Raw genomic sequence first — 18,062 nt, forward strand, 5'->3', positions numbered from 1 at the left:
TCTGTGGTTTGTGAAAAGGAGTCAATTATCAAGGTATTCCAAGACCTTTGTATTGTGCTCTAAGCCTCCAAATAGGATATACAGGTATCTCAGTCTTTAGGGAATATCCTGCCACTCCCAAGGGTTCCTAGAGGCCTGTAACTACTTTAAGAGGGTTGAAAGTAGCATCAGGTATCAGTGAGCCTAAGAGAGAATACTTCAGAGGATGCTTTATCTGTAGCTAGGGGGGAGCTGTTAACATGTTATTCAGAGATCTTTTGTCACACTTTCGGAGGAGCTCCTGGTGGGGAGAGTCCATTGGTGCAAATGCTAAGGACTATGGTCAAGATTTTCTTTCCAGAACCACAAGCCCATACATTGGCAACAGTCTGGGTGCCAAGGGCAAGCCCCTGTGTTCTGAACTTATCAGATGATGAAGACCAACCAGCTGTATGTAAAAATCACTCTGTTCCCTTCTGCTTAATTCCAAGGACCCACATATTCAAGCTAGTCCTACAGGGAAAGCGACTTTTCTCCTTTCTCCTGACCTTCTGGGGCAGAGTCTGGTTTGGTGGGCTGGTGGGGGAGGCAATAAGTGAGATTTCAGTAAGTCCCAGACTAGGAAATGTCTTTTCTCATTTTTCCCATCCCCCAAGGGGGGAGTCTGCCCTGTCAGAGGAGAAGATAACCCACCATCCTGAGGGAAAGGCACTTCCTAGGGCTATGTGGCCAAGACATGCTTACTCTCCTTCCCCTACCTCTCCAAGGGCAGGGATTATCAAGTTGGTATGTGGGCTAAATCTGAGGCCTGCTGGAGAAGACCTTCCCGAGGCCACTGAGGGTCCCAGACCAGAAAGAGACCTGCTATGCCACGTGGCCCCTGCTGGGATGGGGTCAGTCCCTTCCACATGAAACCCCAGTGGCCTGGTCGCCTCCAAGGGTCATCTTCAACCCCGGCAGATCTCAGCCCAAACACCAGATTCCCTCACCCCTCGGCAATTCCCAGGAATGTGGCTTCCCCTTTGGCTGGAGACACCAGCTATCAGGCCACAGTAAAGGGGTAAAGACGGGACTCAGCTTGAAAGGCTGTGCTGAGAAGCTTCTAGAACTGCCTTACAGCTGCCAGCGGGAAGGTGGAAGGGCAGCGGAGGTAACAGTCTTGAGACACAGGTTTTGGGTTGAACAGTCTTTTTCTTAACTCCACCCAGGGGTGGAGTCAGACTCTTTGGCACAAAGCACTGGAGTCCAAGTCGTAGGAGGGTGTGGGTGGTAACGTCTCCCTAGGTTACATCTGGAAGAGCAGCCTCCTTCGTAAATCCGCCTTGCCCAGACAGGCTCTGCTCTCTGGGCACAGATCGCAAATGGCTGAATGCAGTGGGAGACCACCCAAGTCTAATCTTGCAAGACAGCCGCACAAAACACCATTCTCCCCTTTCCACCCCTTTAAACTCAGCATCCAAGTCCTAGCTGTAGGAAAGGGGAGACCCAGGGCAGAGTTGGAGGAAGAGACAGATTTCTGTCCTTATTTCCCTCTTACAGAAGCCTGACCGTTCAGCTGGGTTAGGGCAGAGGGCAGGTCTGAGACCGCTTTCAAAGCAATCCTCCACAGCGTTTCCAAGCTGCGGAGTGGCGGCAGCACACCCTCCGAGCACTAACATGGAAGGCCCCTGCCCTGCGCAAAGCTGGGCCTGGTTTGGCGAGCTGTCTCCAAACTGCCACTGAGCTCACTACTTCCCCAACTCGCACAGACACAACAGTTTAGATGCAGAGCTCTGCTCTCTGTCTGCCCAGCATGAGCCAAAGCCTCAGCGATATCCAAAGATGAAGCCTTCTTTAAGATAGATTCCTCCCTTTCTGGTCCTCGAAGTGTCCTGATCTGAGAAGCCACCGATGGGTTCGGGCACTCCCCCACCGGAAACTGACTTGGCAGAGTGCTCAGGGGAGTTCAAAATGTTGCCTGCTCCAGACTCTACTCCACGCAGCTCGTCTGCCCGTGCTACCACTTCCCACCAACTTTAGGAAATTTCCTGTCTGCGTGGGTGTGGGGTTCAGTGGGGGAGGGATTGTCTCCCTGTACAAGTCATAACCAGTGCCTCAGCCAACAAGCCATTCGGTGCAGCGGATGTACCCCCTCCATGTTGTATGTTTCCGACTCCCCGGGCTTTGCGGAAGACTTTTTTGATTCACCTTAAATTATTGCCCCATTTTTTTTCTGTATCCCGGTCTATCTCTGCAGGCTTGCAGAGCTGATCCCGTTAAGTGCAGATCACTCGAGTGTGGTTGTCTGCTTTCTTCAGTTCCCACACTGAGAGCAGAGAGCCAGGAGGTCAGCCCTAATTTGCCATCTTCCGCTCTCAATCCAATGATTGAGGTTTTTAAGCTCTTACCAGGAGTCATAGTTAGGATTCTGAGGACTGAAGGGATTCTCATGCACCCCATAACTGAACCGTGGGGCCAACACAGAATGTCTGCACCCTACACCAATCCAGGGAGGCCATGAACAGGGATGGCTGGAGGTGACTCATGCTTGTTTTTCCATGGGGGGGGGTCTCAGGAAGGTGAAGCCCCTGACCTGATGGGAGAGCCTCAGTTGAGCAGAGGGTGATTTACAGGCTGGACCGGGAGTCACAGTGAGGACCCTGAGAAGAGTGTGGGTACCACCCTGCCCATATTAGCAGGGGCACCTCAGAATCCCTTCCAATTTCAGCCCCGGAGGCCCCAGACATAGATATCAGGCAGAGGCCCCTCAATCTGTCTGTAGAGGAAACAGAGAAGGAGGAACTTGGTGGGAGAAGAGTGGTACCAGGCAGGGCCGGCAGGCTGCAGCCCAAGGCACACTCCAACTTGCTCCACAGGGTCTTCAGAGCACAGGCTGGCCAGGAGAAGGGGAGTCCTGAGTAGTGTCCTCAAGGACACCCGCACAGGCCCTTCCTAAAGTCCAGGTGGTAACTCCTTGCTGAAGGGGCTGTCACTCTCTGCTCCTTTCCTTCCAGGTGCCCGTATCCTGTGACCTCTTGCCTGCCGTCATCATGCCTCGTGGTCACAAGAGTAAGCTCCGGGCCCGTGAGAAACGCCGCCAGGCTCGAGGTGAACCCCAAGGTCTCGGGGCTGCTGAAGCCATTGCAGCAGGGGGAGAAGAGGCCCCATCCTCCTCCTCTGCTGTTAGTGAGGGTGCTTCCCGGAGCGCCCCTGCTGCAGGGAATCCTCGGAAGTCTCGGAGAGCCCGAGCCACCTGCTCTTCTGCTGCAGCTGTTTCAGGCACCCGGGCTGAGCAAGGTGCCCAGGGCCAAGATGGGGAACGCCCAAGCTCCTCCAGGGTCTCGCGCTCCTCTGAGAGGTCGACGAAAGACCCCCTGGCCAAGAAGGTGAGCATGTTGGTGCAATTCGTGCTGCAAAAGTATAAAATGAAAGAGCCCATTACGAAGGCTGACATGCTGAAGATTGTCACCAAGAGGTACAGGGAGCACTTCCCCGAAATCCTCCGGAAAACCACTTTGCGCATGGAGCTGGTGTTCGGCCTTCAGCTGAAGGAGGTGGATCCCAGAGGTCGCTCCTTTGAGCTCGTCAGCAAGCTGCACCTTTCCAGCGACAGGAGCCAGACCGAAGACAGCTTCCCCAAGAACGGGCTCCTGATGCCTCTTCTGAGCGTGATCTTCATGAATGGCGACCGTGCCTCTGAGGAAGAGATATGGGAATTCCTGAATGTGTTGGGGCTGCATGATGGGAGGGAGCACTTCATCTACGGGGAGCCCAGGAAGCTCATCACCAAAAATTTTGTGCAGGAGAAGTATCTGGAGTACCGACTGGTGCCCGACAGTGATCCTCCATGCTATGAGTTCCTGTGGGGTTCTAAGGCCCATGCTGAAACCAGCAAGATGAAAGTCCTAGAGTTTCTGGCGAAGGTCACTAAAACCGTTCCCAGTACCTTCCAGTCCCAGTATGAGGAGGCTTTGAAAGATGAGGAAGAGCGATCCCAAACCAGAGTTGGCGCCAGGGCTGGCGCCTCTGCCCAGGCCAGCGCCCCCGACGGGGCCACACCTGGGAGCTCCTCCCAGCCCTAGGGAAGTCCGAGGCAGCCTTCACTTTCAAGTTCAAAAGGGCTGTCGACGTTCTAGCTAATAGGGGGTGGAGACTGCACAATATGTGTCTTTTTTTGTTCCTGTTTTTCACATATAACTTGTAGATTTATCTTTTATTCCTACTTTTCCAGTATGTTCCCTTTAAAGAGATTGAGATTCACAATCTAAGTTTAAAAATGGCATGGATCACACAGTTATTGCTGTTTATCAAGTTCGCATAATAGTTTTGTATTTTGTAAAACAGATTGAACATCCTTCCTATGATTGTAATCTAACACAAGAAAAACTAGCACTGAAATAGGGATTTGGTTTAAAATGTGAAAGAACCCCACAGTGAAATAGCTAGAGTCATAAGATGGTAAAAAAGAAATAAAAGGTGGCCAATTCTTGTTTTTTCTTATTCTTTTTAGTCTTGTCTTTTGTTAAAATTAAACATAATGTACACCAGGATTTGCTTAACTTACTCCGGAATGTAGAGGAAATTAAATCGTCATCAATGAGAACTCGTTTTGACTGGCTTTTTCACTCCCCAAACATGAATTGAGAATCTGCTGTCTGAAAGGCTTCATGCTTGTTCTGGGAATGTGTAGACAAAGCAGACCCAGCTCCTGCCAATAACATTTTAGAATACAAGAGTAGCTATCATACCAACTACATGGGTAGATACACTGTAAGACATAAAGAACAATAAATGGAAGGGGTGAGGAGGGAGGATACTCCAAATAGAAGCAGCCCTGTGTCAATGCCCTGGGACAAGGCAGGCTGGATCTTGGGAAGCTGCCAGTCAGTGCCTCAGTGGGAGGGAAGTTTAAATTAGCCTGCATGTGGGGCTACATGAGGATGTTCAAATGGTGAGGGGGGCGCCCAGGCCCCCAACTGGTGGTTGTCAGAGTGGAGAGACTACACCTACAGTGGCAAACTGCTCCTGACAGTTCCTTAGGGATTGGTAGACCAGGGAGAAATCCCTCCCTGGGGCAGGATTGCAAGAACTCCTGTGCTCTGCACTCCCTGTGCAGGTGAACACAGTGCACTAAGTAAGTGCTGTGCACACTTTGTGTCAGGGAGTTTGTGAGAATAAGAAGCTCCCTGCCTCGAACAAGAATACTGCAGGGAGTATTCTTGAGGTAGGGTGCTTAGCAGCTAGTGGGCTGGCCCTCTTTGCCCTGGCCTTGCAGAGCTGGAGCACTCCATTGAAAGGGAACCCAAAGTAACCCCAATTAGGTATTCTACATAATGTGGCAATCTCTAAACAAGGACTAGGTTTTAGGTGGTGGTAAAATGAATGAAAATAGGGATGGGTTAAATGCAAGGGCCGGTGGTGGGGAGGAGTTGGTCCTTGACACACTTTCTAGGAGCTTCATGGTGCATCCAGCCGGGGAAGTCTACTTCACACCTGCATGAAATGAACGATCATCTAGTGGGGAATGATTACTGTGTTTGATTTGGTAAGCATTATTTTTCCTCATTTGGTTTTCTTTGTCCTAGGACATTGCATATTGTCTAACGTCTGCTGGATTAAAAAAAAAATCCCAGTGTGGTGGATGGTCTTGTCTGGGGTCCAAATAATTATACTAAATAACTTCCATTTAAAAAATCTCTCTTCTTTCCCCTCACTGTACTGAGTTCAGAGCATAAATTGCATACACACATCAGTCCTAGAAAACAGGGCTTATCAAATCTGCTTCGCCAGTTGAAGACCCTGAACCTCACAGAATTTGCCCCAGTGCCTGAGTTTACAGTGCTGGCTTGTGGCAGGGCTGGTGTTAGCGCGGGGGTCTGAGTCTGACTAAAGCCCACACTCCCCCACTTCTGCTGGCCTGAGGCAGATCTGGTGTGTTATAATTCACATTTCTTTTCAATACTCCAAGACGTATCTCAGGCAATAAAAAGAGGATTCTGTGCACAAACTACTGCTTTGGAATACATAGCCAGAGCAATAAGAATACGAAAATAAATGAGAGATATGAATATGGGAAAGAAAGAGACAATCCTGGCGACCACATGATCGTGTAGATATGCGATGTCAGATCATCTGAAAAATGAGGGGCACAAGATCATATGGCTCCGCTCTTCCTGTAGCTCAATCTATTAATATTAGAATGAAAGTTCCATCAGAGGCCAGGTCTGGCTGGTGAGGAGAATGAACAGAACAGCTGGCTTTCTCTCTGACAGCCCAGCACCTCCTCTGGGCCTCTGCCTTGAGCTATAACTTCTTCCTCTCCCATCACTCTTGAATCAAGGAACCATTGTCTGGGAGGTTTGCAGTAGGGAAACTGCTCAAGAGATGGCAGGCATGTGGCATTTTCCAGGAAGCCCTGGATGAAAGAGATAGGAAGCAGGCTGTGGAGCCCCATGGAGTAGGGCTTAGGGGACCCATATCCCAGAATACAGGAGGTCTCGCGAGACCAGCACGGTAGGGACCCTGAGTACCAATAAGAGGATCCCTTCCCCAAAGACAGCAGACCCAAGACCCGCCCCTGCAGCCCTGCTGTCAGCCCCAGGAGGTCCCTTACCCCTCCAATCCCGGCCCCGACGCCCAGTCCCCGCCCTCTGCCCCCCCACATTGGCCGGAAGTGGCGTACCCTGACTTCCGCCTTGGAAGTTTCTGGAAGGCGAGGAGCTTGGCGGAACAGCGTGGTCAGAGGAGCGTGGGAGCTCGGGCTGCTAGAATTCAGGACTGACCAGGTGTCCAGGTAAGAACCCTGAATGTGGACTGAGGGACAACTTGCAGATAACCAAGGGGGTCGCCCCGCACCCGGCGCTCCCTTCCCCGACCCCAGCCCAGGGCGGCCACGGAGCTGTGATGCTGACTTCTCCCCGCGGGTTCCGGGCTCCGGGGAGCGGGGCTGGGAATAAAAGTGTGGCTGCAGTTCTTCAGAGGGAGAGGGAGGGAGACCTAGGCCCCAGTAGAAGTGAGGAAGCCCGAATGCTAACAAGGGGACCCCCCAGAAGAGGGGCCACCAGAGCCGGGCCTGCTGTGAGAACCGGGGAGCCCTGGGCGCGGGTAGCGACTGGTGGGGTTCCTGCCTCCAGCTGCGGAGCCCTGACTCCCTGTAGCAGCTTGCAGAATGAGGGCATTGGTCTGGGCGGAGTGCCTAGGTCAGTTAAGTGCGCGGTTGAAAGTCCTGCCATAAGTCGAATTCAGAACTCTGGTGGGGAACAGTGGGGTGCCATGGAGTCCCCCCTCCTCCGTCGTGCCTTTTAGACGCTAAACGGCCTTGAGGGGATGTGGCTTACCCTAAATTTCCAATTCTTTTTTTTTTTTTTTTTTTGAGACAGAGTTTCACTCTGTTGGCTTGAGTCCAGTGCTGGAGCATCAGCCTAGCTCACAGCAACCTTAAACTCCTGGGCTCAAGCGATCCTCCTGCCTCAGCCTCCGCAGTATCCGAAACTATAGGCGCATGCTACCATGGTTGATTAATTTTTGTATTTTTAGTAGAGACAGTGTCTAGGTCTTGATCAGGCTGGTCTCGAACTCCTGACCTCAAGTAAACTCCTGCCTCGACCTCCCATAGTGCTAGGATTATAGGCTGTGAGCCAACTCGCCAGGCCAACTTCCACCTCTTCAGGTCCCATTTAAGGAAGGACCTTGTTGTCAAGGATGTAGTCTCAAGTCAGTTGAGGATGGAGTCCCAGGAGTGGTCAGGGATCAAGGTGAACATGTTTTCTGTTTCTTTATTTGTTTTTTTCTGAGAGAGTTTCTCACCCTGTTGCCCCAGCTAGAGTGCTGTGGCGTCAGCCTAGCTCACAACCACCTCAAACTCCTCGCTCCTGCGATCCTCCTGCCTCCTCCCTCCCAAGTAACAGGGACTACAGAAACAAGCCACCAAGCCTGGCTTATTCTTTTTTTCTACTTTTTGGTAGAGACGGGGCCTCACTCTTTCTTAGGCTGGTGTCAAACTCCTGAGCTCAGAGGAACCTCCCTACTCGGCTTCCCAAGTGCTAGGATTATAGACATGAGCCACGGTGCTCGGCCAGAAGGTAAAGATTCTGATTTAGGAAATGGGGGCCACTCAGCCCCCAGTGGAGAGGGCTGCACCAAGCCTCACCCCAGGGAGGCCAGGTCAGAGCTGACAGGCTCAGGTGCCCGCTGACTTCAGCCTGCAGGGTTTCAATAGATAAAGGCTTTGGTTTAAGAACTGTTTGCCTCAGGTCAGCAGACAGAAGTGTCACAGGGTCTGTTGGGAGTGAAAGTAAAAATCCTGCATGAGGAAAACAACCACTCAGGAACAGAGGAGGCTGCACAAAGTCTCACCTCTGCTGTTAGCCCTGGGAAGCCGTGGGCAGAGCTGAGGTGGCCTCTCATTTCCTGACAGGACAGTGGTGTCTCAGACCCTTGCACTAATGGGTGAAGCCCCATTGGTCAGAGGGAAGAGGCTTACCATCTTACCCCGAAAATAAGACAGGGTCTTATATTTATTTTTCCTCAAGAAGACACCCTAGGACTTATTTTCAGGGGATGTGTTATTTTTTTTAAGTACAGTACAACAATCTACATTTATGCAAATATAGTTAAGTCGTTTTCTTCTGGAACATAATCATAACTCTCCAAACCCCGAATTCCATCCTGAATTTCTTGCGAGTCTATTTCCTTTAGAACCGTTGGCCCCAATCTCTCAAGTTGAGCAACAGAGCTCTCATGGGGCAGATGAGAAGGGCTCCTTGTCTTCACTGCTCGGCGACGAAATGCACGGGTTGTGAAGATACGCGGCACAGCCACGCCCAACACTAGTGTTAGCGCGGGAAACCGTAGGACCACAGAACAAAGAGACAGGGCCACTGAGGCTGAAATCATCAAAAGGAGTTTTATTGACTAGCTCGAGCTAGGGTCTAAGTCCCAGAGCAACAATACGGCGGCCTCTATTGGGACAGAGACCCTGGCACTGTAGAACGGAGCCCTTTATACCCTAGGTGCATAACCTGTCCACGCGCTTGCCCTTTACATTGATTGGTTGGCCCCTTGTGCCCATGCGCTTGCCCTTTTGTTTCATCCTAAAATTTACTGGGATCAGCCCGCTCAAACCAACTTCCTAAAAACAAGCAATATACATAAGCTAAAAGAAAGCACTTAGCCTGAGGCTTCACATTCCCCCCTTCTTTTGGTCCTTATGAGCATTCTTGCTCCTCTTCGGGGTCTCTAACCTCTTGCATCTCTACACAGTCACGCCCAGGGCTTTGATATTGCTGCCCCAATACCATTAATTGAACAGTACTTATCTGCTCTTTAATGAAAGCTATTAACCTATTTAATACACATGGTCCCAAAGTGAGAATTAGGAGGAGCACAATGAGTGGGCCTAATAGTGTGGACAACAATGTAGTTAACCAAGGGGAGCTATTAAACCATGATTCCAACCATTCTTGTTGTTGTTCACGCTCTCCTTTCCGTCGTGCAAGTCCCTCCCTGACCTTAAACATAGACTCTCTAACTACCCCAGTATGGTCTGAATCGAAGCAGCACTCTTCTCCTAGGGCCGCACATAGCCCCCCCTGCTGGATGAATACTAAGTCCAGCCCCCTCTAGTTCTGCAGCACCACCTCAGACAGTGAAGTTAGGGATTTTTCTAAATGGGAGATGGACTCCTCTATTCTGGCTGTGTCTTTATCTATTGCGGTCCTTAAGCTATTGAACCCCTTATGTTGCATTGCCAAGGATGAGATACCTGTCCCTGCTCCTATTGCCCCCAGGCCAAAAAGAGTGGCCAAGGTTATTGTTGTAAAAGGCTCTCTTTATCTGTGAACCTCACACACATCAGGTTACAGTTAGGGGCATACCTGGTTCGTGAGCATGGCTGGACATAAGACATTTTGATAAAAAGAGGTTGTACCTGCCATCTCCACTTTCTATCATTGGTGGTCACACACCTCTAGTCTGCACAGTAGAGAGACTAGATCCCCCCACGTGGGCGGCTCATCTCCCCTGTTCTAAACCCTGGACATGCATAAAACCCATTCTGGCTCATGGACACTCGCCTCTGGTACTGCCCCCACTTTTCCCCTTCTCCTTCTAGAGGGCTAATTCTTTCTAGATTGAAATATAGGTCTGGCTACCAGGTGTACAGCTGTCGAGACCCTTTCCAGGAACAATACGCCCACAAACAGCCTATGTAGCAAAAAAAAAAAAAGTTACCAGGGCACATCTTTGCAGTTTAGTCCAGTCCTTAGGAGCCACAACCCCAAGTCCAAGTCCCAGAAGGATGACCAGCAGTCTGACGAAGATTTGAGTCAGCAGTCCCATCTAACCCTTTTTCCTGGCAGAGCTCTGGCCTGCGGCTGTCACGCGGGTCAGTCTGGTCTTTAATGGGTTTTTCGGGTCCCCTGTTGCCTTCCACTGGTCCTGCTGCCACTCCTGGTCGTCCTCACTGGCAGGTCTCACATGGGAGTGGTATATCCAAGTTGCCACTCTGTCAACCTTAAGTGCAGTGGGGGTAACAAGAATTATTTGAAAGGGTCCTTTCCATTTAGGCTCTAGGGTTTTACTGTTATGCCGTTTCACCCATACCCAGTCCCCTGGCTGATGATGGTGATGCGAGTGTTTATTACTCTCGCTTCTTGGCCCAGTTGTCTGGTATGGCCTGGAGGGCCGGCCATACTTGGCTGTGGACACGTTGCAGAGCCTGCACAGCCTGCAGTACCTCTCTAGGGTGCTCTGGGAGAGCCTCAGAGCTCATCTTGGGGATTACAGGTGGAGGGGTACCGTACACAATCTCAAAGGGGGTTAAGCCTAAATAGTATGGGGTGTTCCGGGCTCGGAACAGGGCGAAGGGAAGGAGGGTCACCCAGTCCCCGCCAGTCTCTAGGACCGATTTAGTCAAAGTCTCCTTTAGGGTTCTGTTCATTCTTTCTACCTGCCCTGAGCTCTGGGGATTATATGCACAATGTAACTTCCAATCCGCCCCCAGTGCCCGGGCTAGCCCTTGACTGACTTGACTTGTGCAGGCTGGCCCATTGTCAGACCCTATGCTCTCCGGCAGCCCGTACCTGGGAATTATTTCTTCCAATATTTTCTTTGCTACTGTTAGGGCAGTCTCTCCTTTAGTAGGAAAAGCTTCCTCCCACCCTGAGAAGGTGTCTGCCATGACCAACAAATATCTGTACCCATATATTCCTGGTCTTACATCTGTGAAGTCTATTTCCCAAAATAATTCTGGTTGCCTCCCTCGCTCCCTGGTACCTGCATGGGTCCCTCTGATCCTCCCCGGCTGCATGACCTGGCAGACGCAGCAGTTCCGGACAACGTCTTCTGCTATCTTTCCTTGTGATTTGAATCTGAGTTGTGCAGTGTCCAGCAACTGTAGCATCTCCTTTTTTTTTTTTTCCCCCGAGATGTGTTCTCTGGTGCAAGTGTCCAATAAGTGGTTCCCCAGGGTCTCAGGAACTACTACGCGGTGCTCTCTATCTTGGAACCAGCCGTCCTTACTCTGTGTCGCATGCAGTTTTTCTTTGGCCCAGTTTATGTCCGTGCTGGAATAATCCAGTTGGGGGGGCATCTTTTCCATCCCAGGAGGTGACAAGCTCAAATATAGAACATCCGTTAGTGCTGGTTCCCCCGCAGCCCTTTTTGCCTCAGCGTCTGCAGCCCGGTTGCCCCGGGCTTCAAGAGAGTCCCTCTTCTGGTGTCCCGGAATGTGGACTACTGCTTTTGGCAACAAAATGGCTTCTAGCAGCTGAAGTATTTCAGGCTTATGTTTGATTTTTCTGCCCTCCGCCATGAGGAAACACCTCTCTCTTTATAGAGAGCCCCATGTATGTGTGCTGTCCCAAAGGCATAGCGACTGTCGGTGTATACCGTCAGCCTCTTTCCTTGGGCCCGGCAGAGGGCTTCTGTCAATGCTACCAGTTCTGCCTTCTGGGCCTAGGTGCCCTGTGGAAGGCGTGTTGACAAGCTTGCCTTGCTCATCTACTATGGCCGCCCCCGAGTACCTGTGTCCGTCTCTGACGAAGCTGCTCCCGTCGGTAAACCAGGTCAGGTCGCTGTTTGGAAGAGGGCCGTCTTTTAGGTCTTTCTGGGCCATCTGGGTCTCGGCCAGGATTTCGAGGCAGCTATGCTTGGGCGTTTTGGGCTTGGGATCTGGCAGAAGGAAGGGTGGCCAGATTCAGGATGGCAGAAGTCTGGAACTCAATGCGAGGAGTATCCAACAGAAACCCCTGGTAGTGAGTCAGCCTCGAATTTGTAATCCATCGTCCTGGTGGCTGCTTCAGGATCCCCTCTATGGCATGAGGGGTGGTAATCTGCAAATGCTGACTCAAGGTGAGCTTATCGGTGTCTTTGACCAATAAGGCAGTAGCCGCGGTGATTCGCAAGCACGCTGGCCATGCTGCTGCTACTGGATCTAGCTTTTTGGACAGGTACGCTACTGGTCACCTCCAAGGTCCTAGCACCTGCGTGAGTATGTCTCTTCCTAATAATGGGGTAGGGCATTCTGGAATGACCATGAAGGCATGACTCACTTGCCCTGAACTCAAGTCTGACTTTCACCGGGTAGTTCATCAGTAGGGCTTAGATCCAGTTGCCCCCTCGAATGTTCTGCCCCTGTGTCTACCAGGAAACTGACTGGGCTCCCTTCCACTTGTAAAGTTACCCTGGGCTCGGGGAGGGGGACCAAGCCCCGTTCTCCCTACTCATCCTCCACCAGTCCCATCAGCATGACCTTTTCAGGGGATCCGTGCCTGTGCCGTCCCCCCTTCTTCTTGGGGCAGTCTCTAGCCCAATGTCCATGCTCTTTGCAGTTGGTGCATTGATCCTTCTCTAGCCTTCCTCTTCAGGATTGCTTTCTGCCTCTTGCCCCTAGCTGACCCTCCACCCCCAGCAGCTAGCAGGATCTATCGGAGTGTACTGCCGAAAGGCTTCCATAATTCTCTCTAGGTAAGCTGCCGGACTTTCCTCAGGCCCCTAATGGGCATCTCCTACCTTAGCCAAATTTCTTGGCTTTTGTGCCGCTGCCCGGAGACCGGCCATCAGAGTCTGGCGGTAGACCCGGACACACTCCCTACCTTCAGCCTCATTATAGCCCCAGGGTGGTCGTTTGAGTGGGAAGGTTTGGTCGATGACCCATGGGTTGATGGTGGGTCTGCCGTCTTCCCCTGGGACCAGCTTCCGTGCTTCTCCTTGAATTCTCTCTTTCCTCAGTTGTAAAAAGAACCTTAAAGCAACTGTTGGCAGTCATCCCGAGTGGGCTGGTGAGTGAAAAGGACAGAATCTAAAAGGTTAATTAAATCCCTCAGATTATCAGAAATATTTGCATTTTGGGATTTCCAATTGTAGAGATCGATAGTGGAGAAGGGCAAGTATTGATACGCCTGTTCTCCATCCGCCCCAGGGGGTCCCTCTGCCCGTAAAGGGAGCGGCCTTTATTGGCTCTGGATCTGGAGTCCGACCAGTTCGCTGCTGGGTGCCATAGGCTGGGCCTTTTACCGGAGGCCCCGCGCCCTCTACCGGAAGCCCCACAGCACCCTGGGCCGGTGGAGCCGCCTCAGGAGTGTAGGGTGGGGGCGAATTCCACTGCAAATCTACAAGGTCCGGATATAGATTGGAATGATTGGAATCCGGCGGGGGGGGGGTGACCCCTCAGAGGGTAATCTGGTGGGTTGTGGCTTTTGCCCCTCCTTTTTTCTTGCTCCTTTTGTTACCATAATTTTGGCCTTTTCCCTAGGGGCGGGCCGAATTGTCTTTAGCCATGATGGCGGATCCTGGACCAGATCCTGCCAAACTATGATATAGGGGATCTGGTCCGGATGGCCGTGATGGCCGAAGACTACCTCCTTTACCTTTTCAATGAGTGAGGTGTCGAATGACCCTTCCCGTGGCCATCACACCCCAACGGTCAGCCACTCTGCCTCGCAAAGGGTGATGAACTTTCCTTTCTTTACCTCCAGGGAAAGATTATGTGCCCTTGCCCTCACATCCTTAAAATGGCCTACCAAGATGGACAAGGGTGTTGACCGGGTCTGTCCCATGCCTGTGGAGGGGAGGGATACGAGGTACACCTGGAAGATCTAAGAAAACAAGTAAAATTAATTGGTCTGATTAGACGCTGCTGTCGAGGGTGTCACCGGCAGTCTCTCTTTCCCTTACTGCCCACTGCTGCTGCTTCTCACAAAAATGGGCAGCAACACTTGGCCTCGGTCAGATCCTGTTTTAGCTTCCCTTGTGATTGGTTCTTATGAGCCATTCAAGGGGGAAAAAAAGGTTATCAATGACAGAGGACAACACGAACATTCAACCAAGGATTCCAAACAACACAGACAAACATGAAAGACACAAACAATTACCAATCTAGTCTGGACTTCTTCCCCGACTCCCTTCTGTCTGAGCCTCCAGCTCCTAGGTCAGCCGTAGGGATTTCCCAGGGTCGGAGGACGTCTCCTTTCGACCCCGACTAACAACCCACCAGCGCGTCCGCCTAGGTCATTTGTGGCCCTGACTACTCGGGGTACTCCAGAAAACCTAGTCTCTATTTACTCTTCCCTCAGTCCTGAATTTTGTTCAGAGGTCTGCGAGATCCTGGACAAGCCCCCAAATGTTAGAGCGGGAAGCCGTAGGACCACAGAACAAAGAGACAGGGTCACTGAGGCTGAAATCATCAAAAGAAGTTTTATTGACTAGCTCGAGCTAGGGTCTAAGTCCCAGAGCACCAATACGGCGGCCTCTATTGGGACAGAGACCCCGCGCACTGTAGAACGGAGCCCTTTATACCCTAGGTGCATAACCTGTCCACACGCTTGCCCTTTACATTGATTGGTTGGCCCCTTGTGCCCATGCGCTTGCCCTTTTGTATCATCCTAAAATTTACTGGGATCAGCCCTCTCAAAACAGCTTCCTAAAAACAAGCAATATACATAAGCTAAAAGAAAGCATTTAGCCTGAGGCTTCACACTAGGTCTTATTTTCTGGGTAGGGCTTCTATTGTGCAAATGCTTAGAAATCATGCTAGGCCTTATTTTATGGGTACCTCTTGTTTTCTGGGAAAAACAGTAGTTCCTAATAGCGATCAAGGTGAGACACTGAATGAGATGTGTGTGGTCCACATAGAGCCCCCCTACTATCCCACGTGGGAGACCTGGGCACTTTGACATGACGAGTAGCACTCATTTCTGCCCAGAGCATCTCAGGGAGATGGTGACGCAGCCTTAAGTCCGCTGGTGGAGGTTTCTAAGCTCTTGCCAGGAGTCACAGTTAGGATTCTGAGAACTGAGAGGGTCCTCATGCACCCCATAACTGAACGGTGGGGCCAGCACAGAATGTCTTCACCCTACACCAATCCAGGGAGGCCATGAACAGGGATGGCTGGAGGTGACTCATGCTTGTTTTTCCATTGGGGGGGGGGGTCTCAGGAAGGTGAGGACCCTGACCTGATGGGAGAGCCTCAGTTGAGCAGAGGGTGATTTATAGGCTGGGCCGGGAGTCACAGTGAAGATCCTGAGAAGAGTGTGGGTACCACCCTGCCCATATTAGCAGGGGCACCTCAGAATCCCTTCCAATTTCAGCCCCAGAGGCCCCAGACATAGATGTCAGGCAGAGGCCCCCCCAATCTGTCTGTAGAGGAAACAGAGAAGGAGGAACTTGGTGGGAGAAGAGTGGTGCCAGGCAGGGCCGGCAGGCTGCAGCCCAAGGCACACTCCAACTTGCTCCACAGGGTCTTCAGAGCACAGGCTGGCCAGGAGAAGGGGAGTCCTGAGTAGTGTCCTCAAGGACACCCGCACAGGCCCTTCCTAAAGCGCAGGCGGTATCTTCTTGCTGAAGGGGCTGTCACTCTCTGCTCCTTTCCTTCCAGGTGCCCGTATCCTGTACCCTCTCGCCTGCCGTCATCATGCCTCGTGGTCACAAGAGTAAGCTCCGGGCCCGTGAGAAACGCCGCCAGGCTCGAGGTGAACCCCAAGGTCTCGGGGCTGCTGAAGCCATTGCAGCAGGGGGAGAAGAGGCCCCATCCTCCTCCTCTGCTGTTAGTGAGGGTGCTTCCCGGAGCGCCCCTGCTGCAGGGAATCCTCGGAAGTCTCGGAGAGCCCGAGCCACCTGCTCTTCTGCTGCAGCTGTTTCAGGCACCCGGGCTGAGCAAGGTGCCCAGGGCCAAGATGGGGAACGCCCAAGCTCCTCCAGGGTCTCGCGCTCCTCTGAGAGGTCGACGAAAGACCCCCTGGCCAAGAAGGTGAGCATGTTGGTGCAATTCGTGCTGCAAAAGTATAAAATGAAAGAGCCCATTACGAAGGCTGACATGCTGAAGATTGTCACCAAGAGGTACAGGGAGCACTTCCCCGAAATCCTCCGGAAAACCACTTTGCGCATGGAGCTGGTGTTCGGCCTTCAGCTGAAGGAGGTGGATCCCAGAGGTCGCTCCTTTGAGCTCGTCAGCAAGCTGCACCTTTCCAGCGACAGGAGCCAGACCGAAGACAGCTTCCCCAAGAACGGGCTCCTGATGCCTCTTCTGAGCGTGATCTTCATGAATGGCGACCGTGCCTCTGAGGAAGAGATATGGGAATTCCTGAATGTGTTGGGGCTGCATGATGGGAGGGAGCACTTCATCTACGGGGAGCCCAGGAAGCTCATCACCAAAAATTTTGTGCAGGAGAAGTATCTGGAGTACCGACTGGTGCCCGACAGTGATCCTCCATGCTATGAGTTCCTGTGGGGTTCTAAGGCCCATGCTGAAACCAGCAAGATGAAAGTCCTAGAGTTTCTGGCGAAGGTCACTAAAACCGTTCCCAGTACCTTCCAGTCCCAGTATGAGGAGGCTTTGAAAGATGAGGAAGAGCGATCCCAAACCAGAGTTGGCGCCAGGGCTGGCGCCTCTGCCCAGGCCAGCGCCCCCGACGGGGCCACACCTGGGAGCTCCTCCCAGCCCTAGGGAAGTCCGAGGCAGCCTTCACTTTCAAGTTCAAAAGGGCTGTCGACGTTCTAGCTAATAGGGGGTGGAGACTGCACAATATGTGTCTTTTTTTGTTCCTGTTTTTCACATATAACTTGTAGATTTATCTTTTGTTCCTACTTTTCCAGTATGTTCCCTTTATAGAGATTGAGATTCACAATCTATGTTTAAAAATGGCATGGATCACACAGTTATTGCTGTTTATCAAGTTTGCATAATAGTTTTGTATTTTGTAAAACAAATTGAACATCCTTCCTATGATTGTATTCTAGCACAAGAAAAACTAGCACTGAAATAGGGATTTGGTTTAAAATGTGAAAGAACCCCACAGTGAAATAGCTAGAGTCATAAGATGGTAAAAAAGAAATAAAAGGTGGCCAATTCTTGTTTTTTCTTATTCTTTTTAGTCTTGTCTTTTGTTAAAATTAAAGGATAACGTACAGTGGGATTTGGGTAGGTAACTCAGGAATGTAGGAAAAATTAAATCGTCATCAATGAGAACTGCGGTTCACTAGCTCTTTCGTCCCCAGACATGAATTGAGAATCTGCTGTCTGAAAGGCTTCATGCTTGTTCTGGGAATGTGTAGACAAAGCAGACCCAGCCCCTGCCAATAATATTTTAGAATCCAAGAGTAACTATCATACCAACTACATGGGGAGATACACTGTGACTAATAAAGGACAATAAAAGGAAGGGGTGAGGTGAGATGATATTCCAATAGTAACAGCCCTGTGTCAATACCCTGGGACAAGGCAGGCTGGATCTTGGGAAGCTGCCAGTCAGTGCCTCAGTGGGAGGGAAGTTTAAATTAGCCTGCATGTGGGGCTACATGAGGATGTTCAAATGGTGAGGGGGGCGCCCAGGCCCCCAGCTGGTGGCTGTCAGAGTGGAGAGACTACACCTACAATGGCAAACTGCTCCTAACAGTTCCTTAGGGATTGGTAGACCAGGGAGAAATCCCTCCCTGGGGCAGGATTGCAAGAACTCCTGTGCTCTGCACTCCCCGTGCAGGTGAACACAGTGCACTAAGTAAGTGCTGTGCACACTTTGTGTCAGGGAGTTTGTGAGAATAAGAAGCTCCCTGCCACGAATAAGAATACTACAGGGAGTATTCTTGTGATAGAGTGCTCAGCAGCTAGT

The 18,062-nt window shown here is 51.3% G+C and overlaps 1 protein-coding gene across 1 annotated transcript; it reads left to right on the forward strand.

The window, feature by feature from the left end:
- The first annotated feature begins 6,654 nt into the window (after positions 1 to 6,654).
- Positions 6,655 to 17,061, forward strand: LOC142865905 (melanoma-associated antigen B4-like). Its single transcript, XM_075999440.1, has 2 exons — positions 6,655 to 6,751; positions 15,833 to 17,061. Exon 2 carries the CDS (start codon positions 15,869 to 15,871, stop codon positions 16,898 to 16,900), a length of 1,032 nt encoding a protein of 343 aa, XP_075855555.1. The 5' UTR covers positions 6,655 to 6,751; positions 15,833 to 15,868; the 3' UTR covers positions 16,901 to 17,061.
- Positions 17,062 to 18,062: the final 1,001 nt, after the last annotated feature.

Source organism: Microcebus murinus, chromosome X (assembly GCF_040939455.1).
Source record: "Microcebus murinus isolate Inina chromosome X, M.murinus_Inina_mat1.0, whole genome shotgun sequence".
Lineage (NCBI taxonomy): Eukaryota > Metazoa > Chordata > Mammalia > Primates > Cheirogaleidae > Microcebus > Microcebus murinus.

Bases quoted from the DNA above. Each gene is read 5' to 3' on its own strand.
- LOC142865905 (XM_075999440.1), top strand. From the start codon at position 15,869: ATGCCTCGTGGTCACAAGAGTAAGCTCCGGGCCCGTGAGAAACGCCGC.